Genomic DNA, 17,918 nt, shown 5'->3' with positions numbered 1-17,918 from the left:
GATGGGGTTGGGGACCTGGGAAGGTAGGGCATGATCCCCTTGGGAATGAAGGAGCCAAGCAGAACTGAAATCTGTGTCCAGGGACGGCTGTGCTCTTTCCACTCTTTTCATACACCCCGGTGGCTGGGAAGGACACTTAGCTGCATTTGTGACAGGGCAGCATGTCCAGCAAGGTCTTGTGAGGATTTGAAAGGAGGGAGGGTTATGTTTCTCATCATGATCCAGTTTCCCTGTTTTTTCCATCCTTTGTGACTGTGGCAGTGTCTCTGGTACGTCACTCGGGCTCTTGGATAGAGAGACCCCAGTGTAGGATCTGGTCCAACATGGATTCCTTTGAAGTCAGCCTAGAGGGTGCAGGCACTGCTCCTCCAGAGTAGCACCTTCTCGTGGAGGTCAGTCAGGCGTCTGTGGGGAGCACTGCAGAGCAGAGTGCCCCTCCTTCAGGCTGCAGTAGGAATTGGAACTTTGCAGCAGTTCTCATCTTGAGAGTCACATCAGGGACACCTAGCAGCACTGTCATTTCATAAAGAGATAGTAATGCAGCATTTAAGACTGATGGTTAAGGTATTAGTGTCAACCAAAAAGAGGGAATTGATTATTACAGGGGTAATTCACAGAACCAAAGAATAAAAATGCATGTGGCCCCAAGGAAGGAGCTGGAGCCAATCAGCCTAGATTCCAGTGCCCAACTAGCCATCAAACTTGCTGTACACTGGAATCCTGTAGGGAACTTTGGAAACCACTGGTGCCTACACTGCACTTTAGATCTGGTTTCATTTCACTGGGCATTTTAAAAATATATATATTTATTTTAGTTGTAAATGGACCTTTATTGTATTTATATGTGGTGCTAAGACTCGAATCCAGGGCCTCACACATGCTAGGCAAGTACTTTACCACTGAGCCACAACCCTAGCCCTGGCATTATGGTTTTTTTAAAGTTCCTCAAGTGATTCTCACTTCCTTTTGTCTCACGGCCCCTAATCTTTGCCCAGGACCCAAGCTCCCTTGTCATGCCAGGCTGCCTGGTCAGCAGGAGGCACTTGCCACCAGGCAGGTTTCAGAAAGGTCACCATTGATAGGAAGTCACCACTGTGAGCTGAGGCCTCATGAAGCCCTGGAGTACTGCTAGGCTTTCCCAGGCCATCCATTTCCCCAGTCTTTGTAACAAATATTCCAAACCTTCTCTTTCTTTGTGCTGGATCCCCAGATCCCCCTGGTCTGCCTGGGTCCACACCCCACAGGACCATGGGCCTCCCCGCTTGCTTTCCTGCCTGAGCTATGCTGGAAAAGTTTCCCATAGTTCCACCCTCTGTACGTGCAGCCCCAGCAAAGGAGCCCGTGGGTGCTGACTGTCAAGGGAGCCTCATTTACCCTGTACTGGCTGTACTGGTACCTTCAGATGCTGCTAGCCATCAGTAGCCACTTGCAGGGGCTGGTAAAGTTACCTGGATGTGTAGATCAGACTTTGACCAATGGGAGACCAATGAGAGACAGGTAACAGGACAGAGCCAACAGATTGTCTCCTGACCCTGTAGTTTCTATGAGTCTCTCCTGCAAGGCTGAGCAGCCAGCTGTGTTGAAAGCTCTGACCAGCTTGCACTTCCCCAAGCGTACTCTTCTCTGTCCCCGTCTAAACTTTATTCTCTCTCCTTGTTTCCCTGCTCCCAACAAAGTTAACATGGACACTACTGTCTCAGTTTCTATTTTGAGGGAACCAAGCAAAGACACTTTAGACCAGTAACTAAGAAAAACATGGGTCAGAAATAAGGTGATCAATTGTCTTGGTTTGTCTGGACGGAGGGGGTTTCCAGGACATAGGACTTTTAGTGCTAGAACTAGGGAATTCTTAGGCCTTCTAGAACTAGCTGCTCACCCTAGCCAGAAGGCAGGGGCCCGTTTAACCACTTACTAGTCCCCTGAAACCCATTCCCTCTGATTCCTTGGGAAAGTGGTCCCCATTCTCTTAAACTATTGGAACATAGGCTGGTATATTGTTAGTCACCTGACAAATCCAGTTCAGTCATCTGTTCAATACTCGTGCGCTGGTGTCTTTCTGTGCTAGACTGGTGCCAGGTCCTGGGAAGAGGAGGACAAATAAAAGCAGTCACAGGGGATGGTGATGGAATGTTACGGCTAAATATTGGTAATAAAATACGCGTTGCAGTCTAATAGACTGGGAGGGATGCTTAAAACCCCCTAAACTACCAAAGGCAGAGCGGGTATAGGATGCTTTTCTGGCGGGACGCGCTCACACGCTGGCCAGTGAAAGTTCCGTGCAAGGACCTCGCGGTTGGAGACGAAAGAGGAAGCAGACACGTGTGTAGGGCGCTGGAGACTGCGGCCTGGTCCCCAGAGGTGGCCCCGCTCCGGGATTCGTGCCCTTGCGGCCCTTCGGTTGGCCTGGGTCGTGACTGAGGCGACGGGCGTGCGGAGGACCGGTGCCCCGCGCTGGCCAGCGCCCACCGCGGTCGCCGCTTCCGCGCCCTCCGCTTCCGCGCACGTGACCGCGCGTCGCGCTCTGACGCGTTTTCCCGGTCCGCTGCCCGCGGCCGCCGTCGCTCCGGCTGTGGCTGCCGCGGCTGCTGCGCGGCTCCGGGCGCGCCGGCCGGGGGCGCCGAGATGGAACCGTGAGTGCCGGCGCGGGCGGGCGGAGCCGGGGGTCCGGGTGCGGGGCGCTCTGCCCGGGGCGCCCTCCGCGCGTGCGGCTCGCGGGCGGGCGAGGGGGCGCGGCGCGCGGGCCCGGCCCGGGGGCGGTGGCGGCGAGGGGAGGCGACCGGAGCCCCCGGCCCGCCCCGCAGGAGGAGGGGAGCGGTGCGCCCCGGGGTCTGGCCAGCGGGCGGCCCTGGCCACCCCGAGCCCCGGCCTCCGCACCGGGAGCCGGACGCACCCCCTCCCCGCGGCTGCCGGGCGCGCGACTGGGGGCGCTGCCCGGGGGCGCCTCCCGAGGCGCTGGTGACGTGGGCACGCTGGAGCCGGCACCGCCTCGCAGGGTCACTGGGATGCCGAGTTTTATGAGTTTTGCAATCTGCTGACTTTGGCCGAGTCCCCTGTGAAGTGCAGAGGCTTTAATGGGGAAAAACCTGTCTGGGTGGCCCCAGGGACGCCGTCCCTAAAGCTTGCTTTTGATGCCGCAGAGTCACCCGGGTGACCCCAGGGAGCGTCCGGAGAGGGGATTGGTGGGAGGCTTGGCGCTGAGTGGAGCTGCGGAAGGTCCAGGGCCGAGTGCGAGTCCCGCAGCGAGGAGGTTTGCCGGGCTCTGCAGGGTGGCCCGGGAAGGCGGCCTCAGGAGGGAGGGACTGTGTGGGTTAGAGGTTGATTTGGGGTTCTAGAGGCAGAAAAGTAACGTGGTGGGGGAGGTTGCCTCCAGGCAAGCGCCTGTGGTAGAAGGACACTTTTCCCCTCCTGCTTTTGCAAGTTAGTTGGTCACTTCAGCACAGGGTGGAAAACCAGGCTGGCATTAAGTGTCAGGCCCAGGTGGATGTTTTAAAGGTCTCTCTTTTAAATAAAAGCCAGGTGGAGGTGTGTTAGCAGTGTTGCTCTTGTGTTGCGTCTTGGAACACTCAGGTAAAGGTGCCTTCCAGATATGTGGCCCTGTGGCACAGTGGTGGCTGCATGCTTCAAGGGTCCTCTTACGGACCTCTTGGGTTGGTTGGCTGGGCAGGGCATTTGGGATTCTTGCCTTGACCCATTCTGTGGGGAATAGTGGAGTATGTGAAGGGGATTGGACTTTGGCCAGAACTGGAACCCAGGTCCCCTGCCTACACTGTCTGCTACAGGCCAGGGGACTAGCCCAAACGGAAGCCATTAACCAAGGAAAGGTCTTGGGGAGGAACTGTTTACTGCAGCTTGAATGAGAGATTTGATACCCACAGTGTGACCCGCTGTGGGCACTTGCTGTCCGGGAGGTGTGCCTCAGGCTCTGTTGGGCAAAGGGGTGGGGTGGTAGGGTGTGGATATCCGGAGGTCAGAGCGCCACATCGTCCAGTGTTCAGTGTGGCACTGAACTGGGAATCACTAAAGGTTTTGGGCAGTAAATAAAATCCTACTCAAGGCCAAACATCTGAAGCATGTCTGGTTAGGTCAGAGTGCTGTCCAAGGCCAGAAGGGACAGGAGCAGGGTTGGAGCCTGAAGAAGGAAGTGGGTGGGAGAGATCAGGAGAAGACAGCTGCCTGGAGGAGCCAGGGCAATGCCAGCAAACTTCTCAGGAGCGTGATGCCACACTGCCCACACTGCAAACCCTGGCCCCAGTGACCTCTCAGCTCACGGATGGCTCAACCTGCTCTTTAAAAAGACAGAGAGATTGCCAGCAGAACCAGTCAGAGCCTTAGTTTTTAAGGCTTCAACCAGGAGTTTCCTGCCACCTCCATCCCTTCTGATAATGCCAGGACAGGAGAGGTATAGGCTGCATCTTGAAGAGTGGTCAGGTGGCTTCTTTTTGAGCTCTGCTGCCGAGGCTTCCTTGTGCCCTTTGGTTGCTTTGCTTCTCTGTTGCGTTTCTCTGAAGAGGTCAGTAAGGCTGGCATTGTGTGGGTCTTGCTTGGTGCGCAAGCCGAGTGCATTTCACATGTGTCTTTCATCCTGGGGTGTTTTTGAGTAGGAGTGTATCGATTAGACCCATCTCTGCCATCAGTGAAGGTGAACAAATTAAGCTCTGTGGATCCTGCTATGGCTTCAGGGTCCCAAGCCTGCCGAATCTCCTAGTGCTTGAGGGGACATCAGGCTTGGTCAGAATCATGTTCCTGCAGTCCCGGAGTTATTTAGGATCATGTCTGTTAGCTAATTTTTCTTTTTTCTGAACCAAATGATCTCTAGAAATAAAATATAACCAAAGATAACCTCTTGGGAGTTGACTGTACGAGGTACTTTCGTATCGCTTTACACCTGTCATTTTGTGGACTCCTCACCACCACCCTGCTGCCAGGAGGCTTTCTAACGTCCCTGTTTTGCAGATGAGGGGACTGAGGTACAGCAGGTCCATTGAGTTCTCAACGCTAAGCTGTTAGGTCTCGGCTTGAAAGGAAGCCTCACAGTTGGCTCCAGAGCCCGAGCTCTTGACCACTGTCCTCTACTCCTTTGAGACAACAGCTGGCAGCTGACCTGTCCTCAGCAAGAGCTTTCAGGAGCAACCCCTTCCTCATCACAGAGAGCCCAGGAAGGGGTCCCTGTTTCCTGGATGTAATGGGTCAGGAACCCGAGGTCCTGAGAGGTAGCGGCCCCAGGTCCCTCTGCTGGTTAGTGGAGGAGAGGCCTTCCTGCTAGCCTTTGGACACTGGACCCCAGGCCACATGACCTGGCACTGGCTGGAGCCCCACCCTTGGCCGGCAGATAACTTTTGGGAGAACAAGTGTGCTGCCCGGTGTCTGACCTGCTTCCTTGTTCCGTTTGGCCTGGGTCAGGCATTTGATGACCTAACCAACAGGCTCCTGGATGTGAGCCACTGACCTGCAGCCTGGAAAGGATGCACAAGCTCATGCTCCCTAGAGGAGCCCATTAAAATGCACAGGATATTGTTGGGCCTTGAATTATCACATAATGGTATTTTTGAAGGCTCACTGCTTGAGTAGGTAAAGAAATTATTTATAATATATTCAAAGTGATTGATTGAAATTTCAGACTTCTAATTCTGTTTGCCCCCTCAGAAGTTTCTTTTCAAAACCCCTTCAATGGTAGGTTATTTAAAAAGCAAAGATTTGGTGAGGGAGTAGAGTGGCCTCCTTTCTGCCCTGACCCTCACATGTTGGGTGCACATATGTGGGTTCAGATCCCACCTCTACCTCCTGCTGCCTAGGACCCTCACCCTTCTGTTTTCCCATGTTTAAATGGCCTTGTAACACCAGTGCCCAGAAAGCTTCTAGCCTGATGTCAGGTAGGTGCTGCCCTTCCCTTCAGTCTGAAGCTCACAGAGGGGACTTCTTACACAGTACATGTCCAGAGACACTGTGCCAGCGAGACTGAAATTTTTCACAATATGAAGTGGAGACACTGCGTGGAAACACCTGTACTCCAGGCTACTCAGTAGGCTGAAGCAGGGGGATCACTTGAGCCCAGGAGTTTGAGACCAGCCTGGAAAACATATCAAGACCCCATGTCAAACAAAGGAAAGAGAGGGACAAGAAAACACAACTGTCACTTTTAAAAACTTACATGATTGAGTGCTACCTTCTCACTACACCTTTTTAAACATTTTGCTTTTTATTTCAATTTCAACTCCCGACAACCCTATAAATGCTGGTTCTCTTTCCTGCAACGAGGCCCTGGGAGGTGGCTTTAGCTTGCCTGCAGCTGTGGTGTTGGAGAGTGGGGAGTGTGGCTGATGGACACAGGCCAGCACCTTGGTTAAGGAAGAGATTGTTTTTATGCCAATTGTGAAAAAATAAAACCTTAACTAAAACGTGAGAATGGACTGAGGGATTTTAAAATCCTGTCCCGCTGCACAGATCCTAATAAGTTCTCTAGTGGGAAATCTACATTTACAGTTGAACAAGTAGCAAATTACTAGTAATATTTTTGGTCGTAACCACCTACTGTATTGGTGACTTGATGAAATGAGGTAAAATATGTCTTGGTAACAAGGCTTCTGCCTCCTGGGTGCCATCTCTGGCCTAGTGCTGTCATTGGGGTGCTCTAAGGTGCTTATTTTTCCCTTCCATGAAGGCTGGTACCCTCCTTCATTCTCTGCCCCCAGAATCCTGCCTGTTCTGCAGTCTTCTGCCTGAGGCCTGCATGAGCTGGGCACACTGTGCGCTGGACTCCCACCCTCTGCCAGTGCTGTTTGGTGGACTCTGTGGAGGCTGGCATGGGAGGGAGAAATGCATAGTGAGTGTGTAATGCTGGCTGCAGGGGCTCTGAGGTGCTTGACTGGCCTAGTGGGGCTTTCTAGCTGGCTGAGCGCGTGTGGCCCTGAGGTCTGTGGTGGGTGCCGGGCGGGCCTCTTGTAGTGAAGTGGCATGGACCTGCTTTGCCTACCTCAGATGGAAGGGGAAGCTGGAGCCACCAACACCATAAAAAGACAACTTGGGAGAAGACAGATGTTGTGGTTCAATGTTTGACAGTTTATCATGGCAGGGAACATAGTGGAACTCCAAGGAATCAAGAATAGACTAGGGAAGAGCGAGTGGGAAAGGTGAAGTCATTGGACACCCACTGCTTGGGCATGTGCTGGGCCTACTGGTCAGGGCAGGAATCAGGGAGGACATGGATGTTGATGGATGTGGATCACCCGCGATAAAGCCCTGAAACAGGCTTGGGCACTGAGTCCTGCAGGTGGGTAAATGGTTGCTTTCTCTCAGGGGTTGGGGTGCCTCACCTGAGGCAGATTGCCGGCCAGGATGGAGTAACAATCAGTGGCAGCAGGTGGGCGGCCCGATGGCAGGGATAGCTGATAGCTGCCAGTTATTCTGAAAGGGACAGTCGCGGGTGCCTAGAGAGAGGAGGTTATCTACACTTGCACAACTTGGTATTTAGAGTTTCATTTTTAAATTCTGGTTATTTGTGTTGTGTATATCCATGGGAAGTTTTTGGTTTTGTTAGATTATTTCATGAAAAGTGACTTAGCTCCTGCGGGTAAATGATCCCAGATGTCCCTTCCTTGGGACATCCCAAGCAGTCCCTTGGGAAATGGTGATGACTGTGCCTAATGAGGGAAAGATAGGACTTGCAGTGACTCAGATTATGACTGCAGTTTGGGGGCTAGGAAATTTGTATTTTTAAGCACTCCTGAAATTGAGGTTAGTTAATAAGAAGCCCAAAGAGTCCAAGGGGATGTTCTCTTTCATTGCATTTGGAAGCTCTTCCAAGGCCTGGGGGTTCTAGCTAGGCCAGGACTTAGAGCACATGTCAAATGCCTAGTGTGGAATGAAGCCCGGGCCTGCAGAGGAAGGAGCTGCCTGGCCCAAGATGAACAAGCCAGAAGAGGTGGCAGGTATGCAGGAGGTCCCCGCCCTGCTTAGCTGGGCAGAAGACTTCCCCTTGACCCCCTGGGTGTAGTGGGAAATGCTGTCCCTGGCATTTCACCTGTGCTTGCGGAACTACACAAGCACTTTGGAAATGCAGTGGAAGTGGAGTCAGTGTGAATGCCTGTCGGGTGCCAGGCCTGGCAGGCAGGTGGTACTTTGTCTTCAGGTGCTCAGTTGCATAGTGCAGACACACCTGTTGTGGTGGCAAGATGGGGCAGTCACGAGAAGGCAGACACAGTGTGCCTGAACTTGGAAGAGGATTTAGACAAGCTGGCAGGGAGAAAAGAGCCTTTTGATCAGGAAACAGTGTGAGGGCTAATCTGGAGTCAGGCAGGTGCATGCAGGGAGGTAGGAAGATTGGATTGGGATTGTAGGGAAGGACTTGGAGGACCTCAAAAGCCCTAAGGAGGAGCCTACACTTGCCTAGTTGGTGGGGAGCCACCCCAGGCTTTATAGGGGGCAGGTTGTATGGGGGCTATAGTAACAACAACCAAGAAGCTGGAAGGCAGTGGCAGTAATCCAGGTGGGAGTTCCTGAGGATCTGCTGGGAATGGAGGGGACTTGGGAAGCAGGGACTTGCCTCTTGTGGCTGTGTGGGATGAACAGGAGAGGACATGCCAGATGACTCAGAGGTTTTAGGATTTGGAAATGGAGAAAGGATTGAGGCAGGAAGTGGAGAGTGGGTACAGGATTTCCGTCGTGTTCTTCAGTGAGTTTTGTTTTAAACGTATGGACCATAAAGAAGTATAGGACGTCTGAGTGAGGATGTTTTGGGGACACTATTTTAGAGTGAGGTCGGGGTGCACAGGGATGGTTCCTGAAAGTAGGAAGGACAATTAGAGGGGAAGCAGATAGCCAGTGTTTGGAGAAACATGAGCATCTGGGGCTGGAGAATTTCAAGAAGACATACAAGGCATTGAGTGGACATGAGGACTGGGCAGGCTGGTGGCTCAGAGGCCTCTTGAAGGTGGACTTTGCAGTTTTTTGCAACCCAGTTTGGCCTCTAGTGGTTGTAGAAGTGTCCTCCAGTAGGTCTGATCATAGAGGGTGACAGGCTGTATTGGTCACTGAGACTTGCCTGCCTTGACCTAGGTCCGCGTGGTGGTTAGGAACACTTGGCATTTCAGCGGGAGGTGACTTTGGCAGGAGGCAGAGCTGTCAGTTGTACCTGGGTCAGGACAGCAGTACATGCCCCGGGTGTCGCCATTGGGCTGGTCTCCCCACAGCAGAGATGGGCTAGTTCTGGCAAAGCTTGCTCACTTCTCTCTCAATGTTTTTGTTGTTCTGCTGTGAGCAACAGTGGAGACCTGAGGTTTGTCTTAGCTAGGGGCAGTGTTCCTGGGCCTTCAGGAGTCTGTTTTTGGGGGTCAGAGGTTTTAGATGAGAAAGTAACAGTAGAGGGAACCATGGAGGGATCCCAGGCACAGTCTAGGGGCCATTCCTGGCCCTTGATGGCACTGTAGGCTGCAGAGGGTCTGGACGCAAGCCTTCCAGAGTGTGGTAGGGCTGAGAATGTTTGCTGCTTGTCAGGACACAGTCAGTGGAAAGCAAGGCCTGTGGCTGCTCTTCTCCAGCCTGCTGACCAAGTGTGGGCAGCTGTGACCTGGGCGTGTTTCTTGAGCTAAGAGATTTGCTTTCTGTGTCTTTTTTCCATTGACTTGGGTGACTGTTGGAAATTTTCTAATTAAACTGGGTTAAGTGTAAGTTTTAAGATAAAAGACATGATGGGTTCCTTTTTTTCCTTTTCTTTTCGGTGGCACTGGGGATTGAAACCAGGGATGCTCTACCACTGAACTGTATCACCAGGACTTTATTTTTTATTTTGAAACAGGGTCTTGCTAAGATGCTGAGGCTGGCCTTGAACTTGGGATCCTCCTGCTTTGGCCTCCTGAGTCACTGAAATTACAGGCGTGAGCCACTGTGCCTGCAGGTGTGCCTTCACCCTGTGCTTGGGGAGCTCTCAGTGTTGCTCTGGGTTGGGCTGCTGTGGGGCATGGTTCTCCTGAAGGGAGCATGATGGGGGAGCTCATGAATGGCTATGCATGAGTTCTCCAAACAAGTTCATGTTCACACAAGAGTGGCAGCTTCCTGGTGGCGGCATCTCATAATCTGGCATTTATCAAAACACCAGTACAGTACTAATAACTCTATTTGCATTTCCCCACCATCCAGTCCATTGAGCTTGGTGTAGTTTTTTCTGTGTGAAAATGCCCTGTGTGTTGCCTAGAAATCTTCCCTTCTTCAGAATGTAAACAGAAATGTATTCAGCACCCCAAGTGAGGAACTTGAGGGATAGCTCCACCCCTGGTAACGCAGGGACAGAGGAGATGCTTGTTCTCCTGTGGGTGTCAAGTTTGAACTTGGTCGCGCTTTCCAGAGCCTCCCTCCAGGGGAGTGGCAGGTGCTGCCAAAGGGCAGAGTTATCATCTCCAGAGTATTTCCCACTCTGTAAATCAGAGGGACTGGGCTCCGTCCTGGAGACCATTTCCAGCTGTAATGCACGAGGCTCTCCGAGTTGGGACCTGGCTCCTTCACCAGCTTCCATCTGCGCCAGGCAGGTCATTTGTGGGTCAGAGTTTGGACCTGGATTTTCACTGGGTCTATCATTCAGTCAACCCCATGACCCTGACCTGAATGTCCATGGGGCAGAGTACACATGCACCAGGCAGTCAGTAGGGCCACGTCAGAGTGGCCATGGCTCCCAGGCCTCACCTTCGCCCTGAGACGCATGGCAGAGTGGCAGCCTCCTGCCTGGCAGCTGGAGTCGATGTGGGGAGGAGACAGGTTATTCATGGCATGCCTCTGTGCACAGGAGTCGGTGACCTTTCCCTCATTCTTGGCCACACCTGTCTCAGGCGTGAGAGAGTCAAGTCCACTGTACTGCTCCTGGCTCCCAAGGCCAGGAAGCATGGGGACTGTGGACACACAACAAAGCAAGAGCCAGCCTGGGCTCCTCCCTGGTCTGTGGTGCTTCTTGAGGGTTCAGGCAGGGGCGGGCCAGCCAAATCCACCTGCCGTCTCTTTGTAAGTGAGGTTAAGTCGAATTGGAACACAGACAGCTGTGTTCATGGGACGCCTTGGCCACTATGAAGGCTGAGCCAAGTGCTCTGCAGAGGCAGGGTTACCAGAAGTCCTCAGACTTTGTGGGGAGTTCCAGGGGAAGATTTGTGCCCCTCTGCGTTTCCTTTGGACAGTGGGTGGGGAACTGTAGGTGTGCTTCCACATTGGCGTAAATTGTGTCAAAAGCAGACTCAGCTATGAAGGTCAGCTGCTCTTCACTAGGACGGGGCTTCAAAGGAGGGACCCTGCATTTGTGGAGGCCAGATGCAAACGAGCTGTGGTCCTTGGCGTTCTTTTGGGGCATGTCTGTGACATACCTGGGACAGCTCGAGTTGAACATGTATGAGTGAGTGAGTCAGGTTCCTTAAGGTCACACTGGGGCTCTGCTCCGGCAGCTGGAGGTGGGATTTGTGAAGGAGGTTAGAGCCCACCACCTGGTGACATGTGACCTTGTGAGAGCAGAAGCCACAGCACGTTCTGCCACAAGGGCTGGATTTAGCCTGTCCTGTGCAGGCCAGGGTGGCAGGGGCTGACCCGGGACATGCAGGATGGTGTGATGTCTTTGGGACTGCTTTGTCAGGGAAGGTCACAGGTTTCAGAACAGGTGTCCTTGTGAGGTGAGGGCTGGGTGGGGGGGGGGGGGTGGGCGGATGAGGCCAGTGTGGCCTTTCGGGCCTGGCAGGGGCTGGCATGTGTGCTGTGCGGCCGTCCTCCTGTGGCTCTGTGGGTCACCCTGCTCTGCTCTGCAGGTTGGCACCCATGCGGCTCTACACGCTCTCCAAGCGCCACTTTGTGCTCGTGTTTGTCGTCTTCTTCCTCTGTTTTGGCCTGACTGTCTTCGTTGGGATCAGAGGTAAGTTCAGTGTTGGATCGTTCCATCATCTCGCCTTCACGGCCGCCTTGGCGTGTTGCCTCTCAGCCTGCCCAGCTGCACCCCTTCGTCCCACCAGGTCCAGTGTGGACGGAGCCCACAGGCCAGAAGAGGCCTCTTCCTGCACCTCTTCTCCTGGGGGAGGCGCAGTGAGCAGCTGAGTGACCCTGGCCATGCCCCTCATAACAGCCAGGCCTCCAGGTCAGCCTTTTGTCAGCACCTTTTAGTGGCCAACAGACACTTCTGGAGTCTGTTGGCACTGTGCTGGGCATCCAGACCTGCTGCCCTGGGGGATGGCAACCTACAAGTCCTGATACAGTGAACGGGGGTGGGGTGTGATTGATGGCACAGAGCAGGGGCGGTGCGGGGAGCAGGGAGGGGCTCTAGTGACACCCTGAGCCCTCAGCAGGGCCCCATGAAGGGTGCTGGCAGCCTCATGGTATCCAAGTGGGAGTGTGGGGATCTGCCTTCGCCCTTGCCTTTAGTCACCCAGCTGCAGGTGTTTGGGGGGAAAGCCACACCAGGAATTTGGCCTTGAAAGTGCTTTGGAATCTTGTAGGTAGGCCAGGCTCCTCTCCCACAGAGAACAGAACCACAGTAGTTCTCAGTGGTTCTCACAAGGTTTCCAGAAACCCCGGAGTCTTCAGTCTGCCTGAAGGATGGGCAGCAGGACCCCCATGTGGTTGGAGAGTGCACCTCTTCATTTTCTTTTAAGTAAACTGTCATTGTCTTTGAGGGTGGTTTCTGGTGGCCCTTGATTCCACCAAAGCACTAACGCTGCAGTGTGACAGCGATGCTTGGCCTATCCCAGGGGCACTTGTGCCTCAAGAGCCCCTTTCCTACCTAAACTGACATTCTGTTGGTGAGAGGGCTGGGGAGGCTGTTCTGCTGCTGCTCTGGTGATGGTGGTGGTGATGATGCTCAGGTGAGAGCTGGTGGTGTTCGTTCTAGTCGGGGGGGGGGGGGGGGGAGAGAGAGAGAGAGAGAGAGAGAGAGAGAGAGAGTGAGAGAGAGATTGATTCTCCTTAAGCCATATTGTTCTACTAGGCCTTCAGTAGATTTCATGAGGCTCACCCACAGCAGGGAAGGGGTCTGGAATCTGCTCACTTAGTCTACTGATTCAAATATTAATCTCATTCAGGAATTCCTCACAGACACAATAGAATAATGTTTAGTCAAGTATCTAGGCCCCCTGTAGCCCAGTGAAGTTGACACATAAAATTAACTATCATAAGTACTCTGTTCCTAATTACTTTATGTGTCAAGGTTATTATTTATTTTAGAGTTAAGAGTACTTAAGGGACCATTGGGTTAGTCCCCTCATTTTGCAAATAAGGAAATTGAGACTCAGAAAGCCTAGTTAGCAAAGAGTAGAGTCCTGGTTCTTCTGATTGCCATTTCTTAATTCTTTCCTGGAAGCCAGACTGCCTGGTTAGGAGTTCACTCAGATTGTGAATCTATTTAAAAGAAGCCTGATTCTGAATACGGGCCTCCTTCCTACAGGGAGTCTTGCTTCTCAGCACATTCCAGAGACATATCCCTGTGCTAGTTGAGGTATACACACCAGCATTGCCTGCAATGAAGTGGAGGATTATTGGCAGCAGGCTGGGATGGTCACAGAGGCACCCCAGGAAGCTGGCATCACATCTCAGAATGATATGTTTTAGAGCAAATCCAGTTCTAAATTACATTAAAATCAGATTCACAGTGTCTCCTTTGACTATTTCTTTTAAGTCCAAAGTTCTGGAGGATTATGACAAGGCTAATAAAATTTTGGAGAGGATTTTGGGAAGGTGGTGGAATAGGAAGGAATCTGTTTAGATGACAACCGCAGTGGCAGAATCTGTGTACCTGTTTTGGAGCTCGAGTGCCAGTTGAAGGCTTGCAACTCCCAGTGTAGGATTGGAACCATAAATTGTGGCTAATTTCATTCAATGAAGGTCTTAGCACTGTATAGGGGCCCATTGCCCCCAAGCCCTAAAACGGTTAGCTGTGTATGTGTTCTTGGAACAACCTGTGCATAGCTTGTGGGAATCAAGATGAGCAAAACGACCCTGTTCTTCTAATATTGTGCTATAATTGTTGGATTATTGCTTCTGATCACAGAGATACAATGAGGTGGGCATCCATTGTTATTTCACCCCCTTCCTTTTGGGAGCCAGATATTGAAAGCCAGGAGATTCAAAAACAACTATATATATAGGGAAATTGAGAAGTCATCATACCTGCCCAAGGAAGGCACAGACTCAGAAAAGACCCCAGAAGACCCTAAGTTTATACTTCAGACTGATCCTTAGCACAGAGACAGTCAACAATAGCCATATCAACAAAACCAAAAAACTCTAGGAAAGGGGGAGAGTCTAATTTTCAGGGGTAACTTGTTATTTGATTCAAGTGTCCAGATTTCAACAGAAAATCATAATGCATAAAAAAGTATTGACTCCTTGAAACAAACAGAAGAAAACACAAAAATCCGTCACTAAGGCCATATGCTGATCTCCTAGACAAAAATCAAGACAACTTCTTAAAGATGCTGAAAGAACCAAATGAAGATGTGGAGAAAGTCCAGGAAACAGCATTTGCATAAAATGGATCTAGACAATCTAAAGAGAAGCCAAAAAGAAATTCTAGAGCTGAAAAGTACAGTAATGAATAAGTGAAAAATTTACTAGGAGAATTAAAGGGAAGATTTGAGTAGGTAGAGGAAAGAACCAGCAAATTGAAGATAGGGCAATGGAAATTTTTGAGCCTGAGGAAAAGAAAGAAAAGTGATTAAAGGTCAGTGCACATGGGACACCATCAAGTGAACCAACATACATGTCATGGGATCTCTGAAGCAGAAGAGGGAGAGAAAGGGGGCAGAGAGAATATTCGAAGAAACAGTGTCTGAAAACTTCCAAAATGGGCTGAACTCAAAGACACGCACACCAAGACACATTGAAATCAGATCATAGGAAGCTAAAAACAGGAGGAATCTTGAAAGCAGCCCCAGAGGGACTCATCACCTTGGAGAGATCCCTGGTAAGCTTGTTAGCAGAGACCGCACCAAAGCCTGTTTGAGGCCATAGGCACTGAGCTGAAATGTTCAATGTGCTAAAAGAGCTGTCAATGAAGAATCCTGTATCTGACCACTGTCCTTTAAAAGTGAGGGAGAAATGAAGACGTTCTCAGATAAACAGAAGATGCGGGAGTTGTTCCGCTGGAACTGCCCTGTAAGAACTGTGCTGCAGGGAGGACGGCAGGTTGAGATGAAAGGGCACGAGGCAGGGACTCGAAGCCGCAGGATCGCAGTAAAGGCAGTTCCAGGGGTGGTGATAAAAGCTCGTGTTATTCTGACAATATAGTATGATTGCACTTTTTGTTTTCTGATGATCTAAAACAAATACATTTTCAAAACCAATTATTAGCATAAAAGCTAGTATTATTAAAACTTTTATCTGTAACTGTTCTGTTTTCTACATGATTTAAGGGACTAATGTGCTAAAAATATTTTGGTTTTAGATATAAATAATATATATATATGAAAACAATTGTCACAGTTGAGACAGCAATCATTAAAGAGGTAGGGACAGAGTTGTTAAAAGGAGCAGAGTTTTTGTATATTATTAATGTCAAGCTGATATAAATACAAATTAGAATATTACAACTTTTGAATATTAAATATGGGACAAAAAGCTATGAGACATAGAATATGAATGCATAGAAACCCAAGGCATTCAGAAAACAAAGTGACAGAAATGGATTAAACTATCTAATCAAAAGTCAGTCTTAGGGATGGGGTTGTGACTCAGTAATAGAGCGCTTGCGTAGCATGCGTGAGGCACCAGGTTTGATCCTTAGTACCACGTGAAAATACATAAATAAAATAAATGTATTGTGTCCCATTTGCAACGAAAAGACAAATGTCTTTTTATTTTATTTTATATAGTTTATGTGTATATATATATTATGTATTATATATTATTTTGTGAGAGAGTGTGTATGTGTGTGTGTGTGTGTGTGTGTGTGTGTGTGTGTGTGTGTGTATGTAAAGATTAAAAAACCAGATTTAGACAGAGTGGATTTTTAAAAACATGACCCAGGGCTGGGCTGTAGCTCAGCTGCAGAGCACTTGCCTAACATGCATGAGGCACTAGGTTCAATCCTCAGCACCACATAAAAATAAACAAAATAAAGGCATTCTGTCCATCTACAACAAAAGAAAACAAAAACCAACATGATCCAGATGATATTTTGTGTACAGGAGACGCATTTTAGATCCAGAGACACAGGTTGAAGTGAAAAGGTGGAAAAGAATATTCCAAACAAATAGTACCAAATGACCCATTAATTCTACTTCTGGGTATGTATTCAAAAGAACTGACCAGGCGTGGTGGAGCCTGGCTGTAATCCCAGCTACTTGAGAGATGGAGGCAGAAGGATTATAAACTTTAGGCCAGCTTGGGCAATTTAGCAAGACCCTAACTCAAAATAAAATAATAATAGTTTTAAAAGGGCTAGGTTACCTGTATACTCAGAAAAATGAGATATCCCATCTGGTTCAAATGTATGACATGTCAGGGTCATTGTACTGTCACTGTAACTAATTAAAACAAATAAAAAATATATAAAATTTAAAAAATAAAAATAAAAAAATAAAAGGGCTAGGGATGTAACTTTGTGATAGAGCACTTGCTTAACATGTCTGAGACTCTGGATTCAGTTCCCAGTATGGGGGGGAAAAATATGAAGGCAAGACCTTGAGATATAAAATGGTCAATTATTTATGATACTAAAATTGTGGAATCAATTTAAATGTTCATTGACAGATGAATAGATAAGCAAAATATGATATATACTACAATGGAATATTAATCAACCTTAAAAAAGTAAGAAAATTTAGATAATTGCAATAACATGGGTGAATCTTCAGGACATCAAGTGAAATAAGTTAGTCAAAAGGACTACTTATATGATGTGCCAAATAAGTTCTACTTACATGGATGTGGAGAAGTCAGAAAGTGAAATGGGGAGTTACTGTTTAATGGGGGACAGAATTTCAGTTTTACAAGATAGGTATGAAGATGGGGTGATGATGGGTGCCCAACACAAATGTACTTAATACTGCTGAAATACACTTAAAAATGGTTAAAATGGTAAATTTTATGTTGTGTTCTTTTATGCTTATATTAGTATATATTTGTCTTACTATATCCCCTACTTAATATTTCTGAAAGATTGGACTAATTGGATAAATATAAAAGTGCCTTGGTCTTTTGGAAGAAATCCTTATGCTTTCCAAAATATGTAGTGATTATGTGGTAAAATTTTTTTTAATATCTCAAGTAATATTTTTTTCTATTTTTTATTCTTTTTAGGTGTACGTGACAGTAGAGTGTATGTTGACATATTATACATATTATGGAGTTATCATTTCCCATTTTGGGGGTTGTACATGATGTGGTCGTGTATTCATTTATGAACATAGGAAAGCTGTGTTGGGTTCATTCTGTTGTCTTTCCTATTCCCCCCCCCCATCCCCCTTTGTCTAATCTAGTGAACTTCTCTCCTCCCCCTATTGTGTGCTCACTGGAGCACTGGAGGGGATCCCATGGAGTCCCACATGCTGAGTGTGGTCAGGCAACCTTGGGTGCTCAGCAGAGTGGCTGTTCTATGTGTTCATGTTTTACCCTTGAATATAAAATCTCTCTCAAAAAAAGGCAGGGAAATAAGATGCCTCTGCATAATGTATGAGTCTTAGCATTCAGAAAAAATTAATAAATTAACAATATAGATATAACCCACTTTTCCCCCTCTCTTTGTTATGCTTCAGGACCCAAAGTAATCCAGACTTCTGCAGCGAATTTTTCACTAAATAACAGCAAAAAGGTAAGCCTGGGTGTAAGAAGCAGCTGTTGGGACATTATGAATTTCTGGGGCACTGAGGAATTTGGTTCTCCTTAGAGAGTCCTGAAGACAGATACCCTTGACCTGCAGCTGCTTCTCAGGCAGCAATGCCTCTCACTGAGCTGCCAGCTTGGGGCTCTTG

General features: G+C 49.2%; 1 protein-coding gene and 1 long non-coding RNA gene across 2 annotated transcripts in view; one reads left to right on the top strand and one right to left on the bottom strand.

Annotated features, from left to right (window-relative positions):
- Positions 1–352: 352 nt before the first annotated feature.
- Positions 353–2,433, bottom strand: LOC144256717 (uncharacterized). The gene is made up of 3 exons (XR_013344217.1): positions 2,256–2,433; positions 2,006–2,079; positions 353–513 (listed from the first exon to the last, which is right to left on the bottom strand). It is a non-coding gene; the product is annotated as an uncharacterized LOC144256717 (long non-coding RNA).
- Positions 2,434–2,553: 120 nt separating this feature from the next.
- The window catches only part of Tmem181 (transmembrane protein 181), a 39,960-nt gene continuing 24,595 nt past the window's right edge, over positions 2,554–17,918 (top strand). The window contains exons 1-3 of the mRNA XM_026393833.2: positions 2,554–2,630; positions 11,769–11,872; positions 17,703–17,758. Of these exons, the coding sequence (XP_026249618.2) occupies positions 2,623–2,630; positions 11,769–11,872; positions 17,703–17,758 (168 nt within the window). The 5' untranslated portion in view covers positions 2,554–2,622. The remainder of the gene's footprint in view (positions 2,631–11,768; positions 11,873–17,702; positions 17,759–17,918) is intronic.

Source organism: Urocitellus parryii, chromosome 8 (genome assembly GCF_045843805.1).
Source record: "Urocitellus parryii isolate mUroPar1 chromosome 8, mUroPar1.hap1, whole genome shotgun sequence".
Lineage (NCBI taxonomy): Eukaryota > Metazoa > Chordata > Mammalia > Rodentia > Sciuridae > Urocitellus > Urocitellus parryii.
Note: the sequence above shows the minus strand (reverse complement) of the source record. Positions and strands in the feature narration are given on the sequence as shown.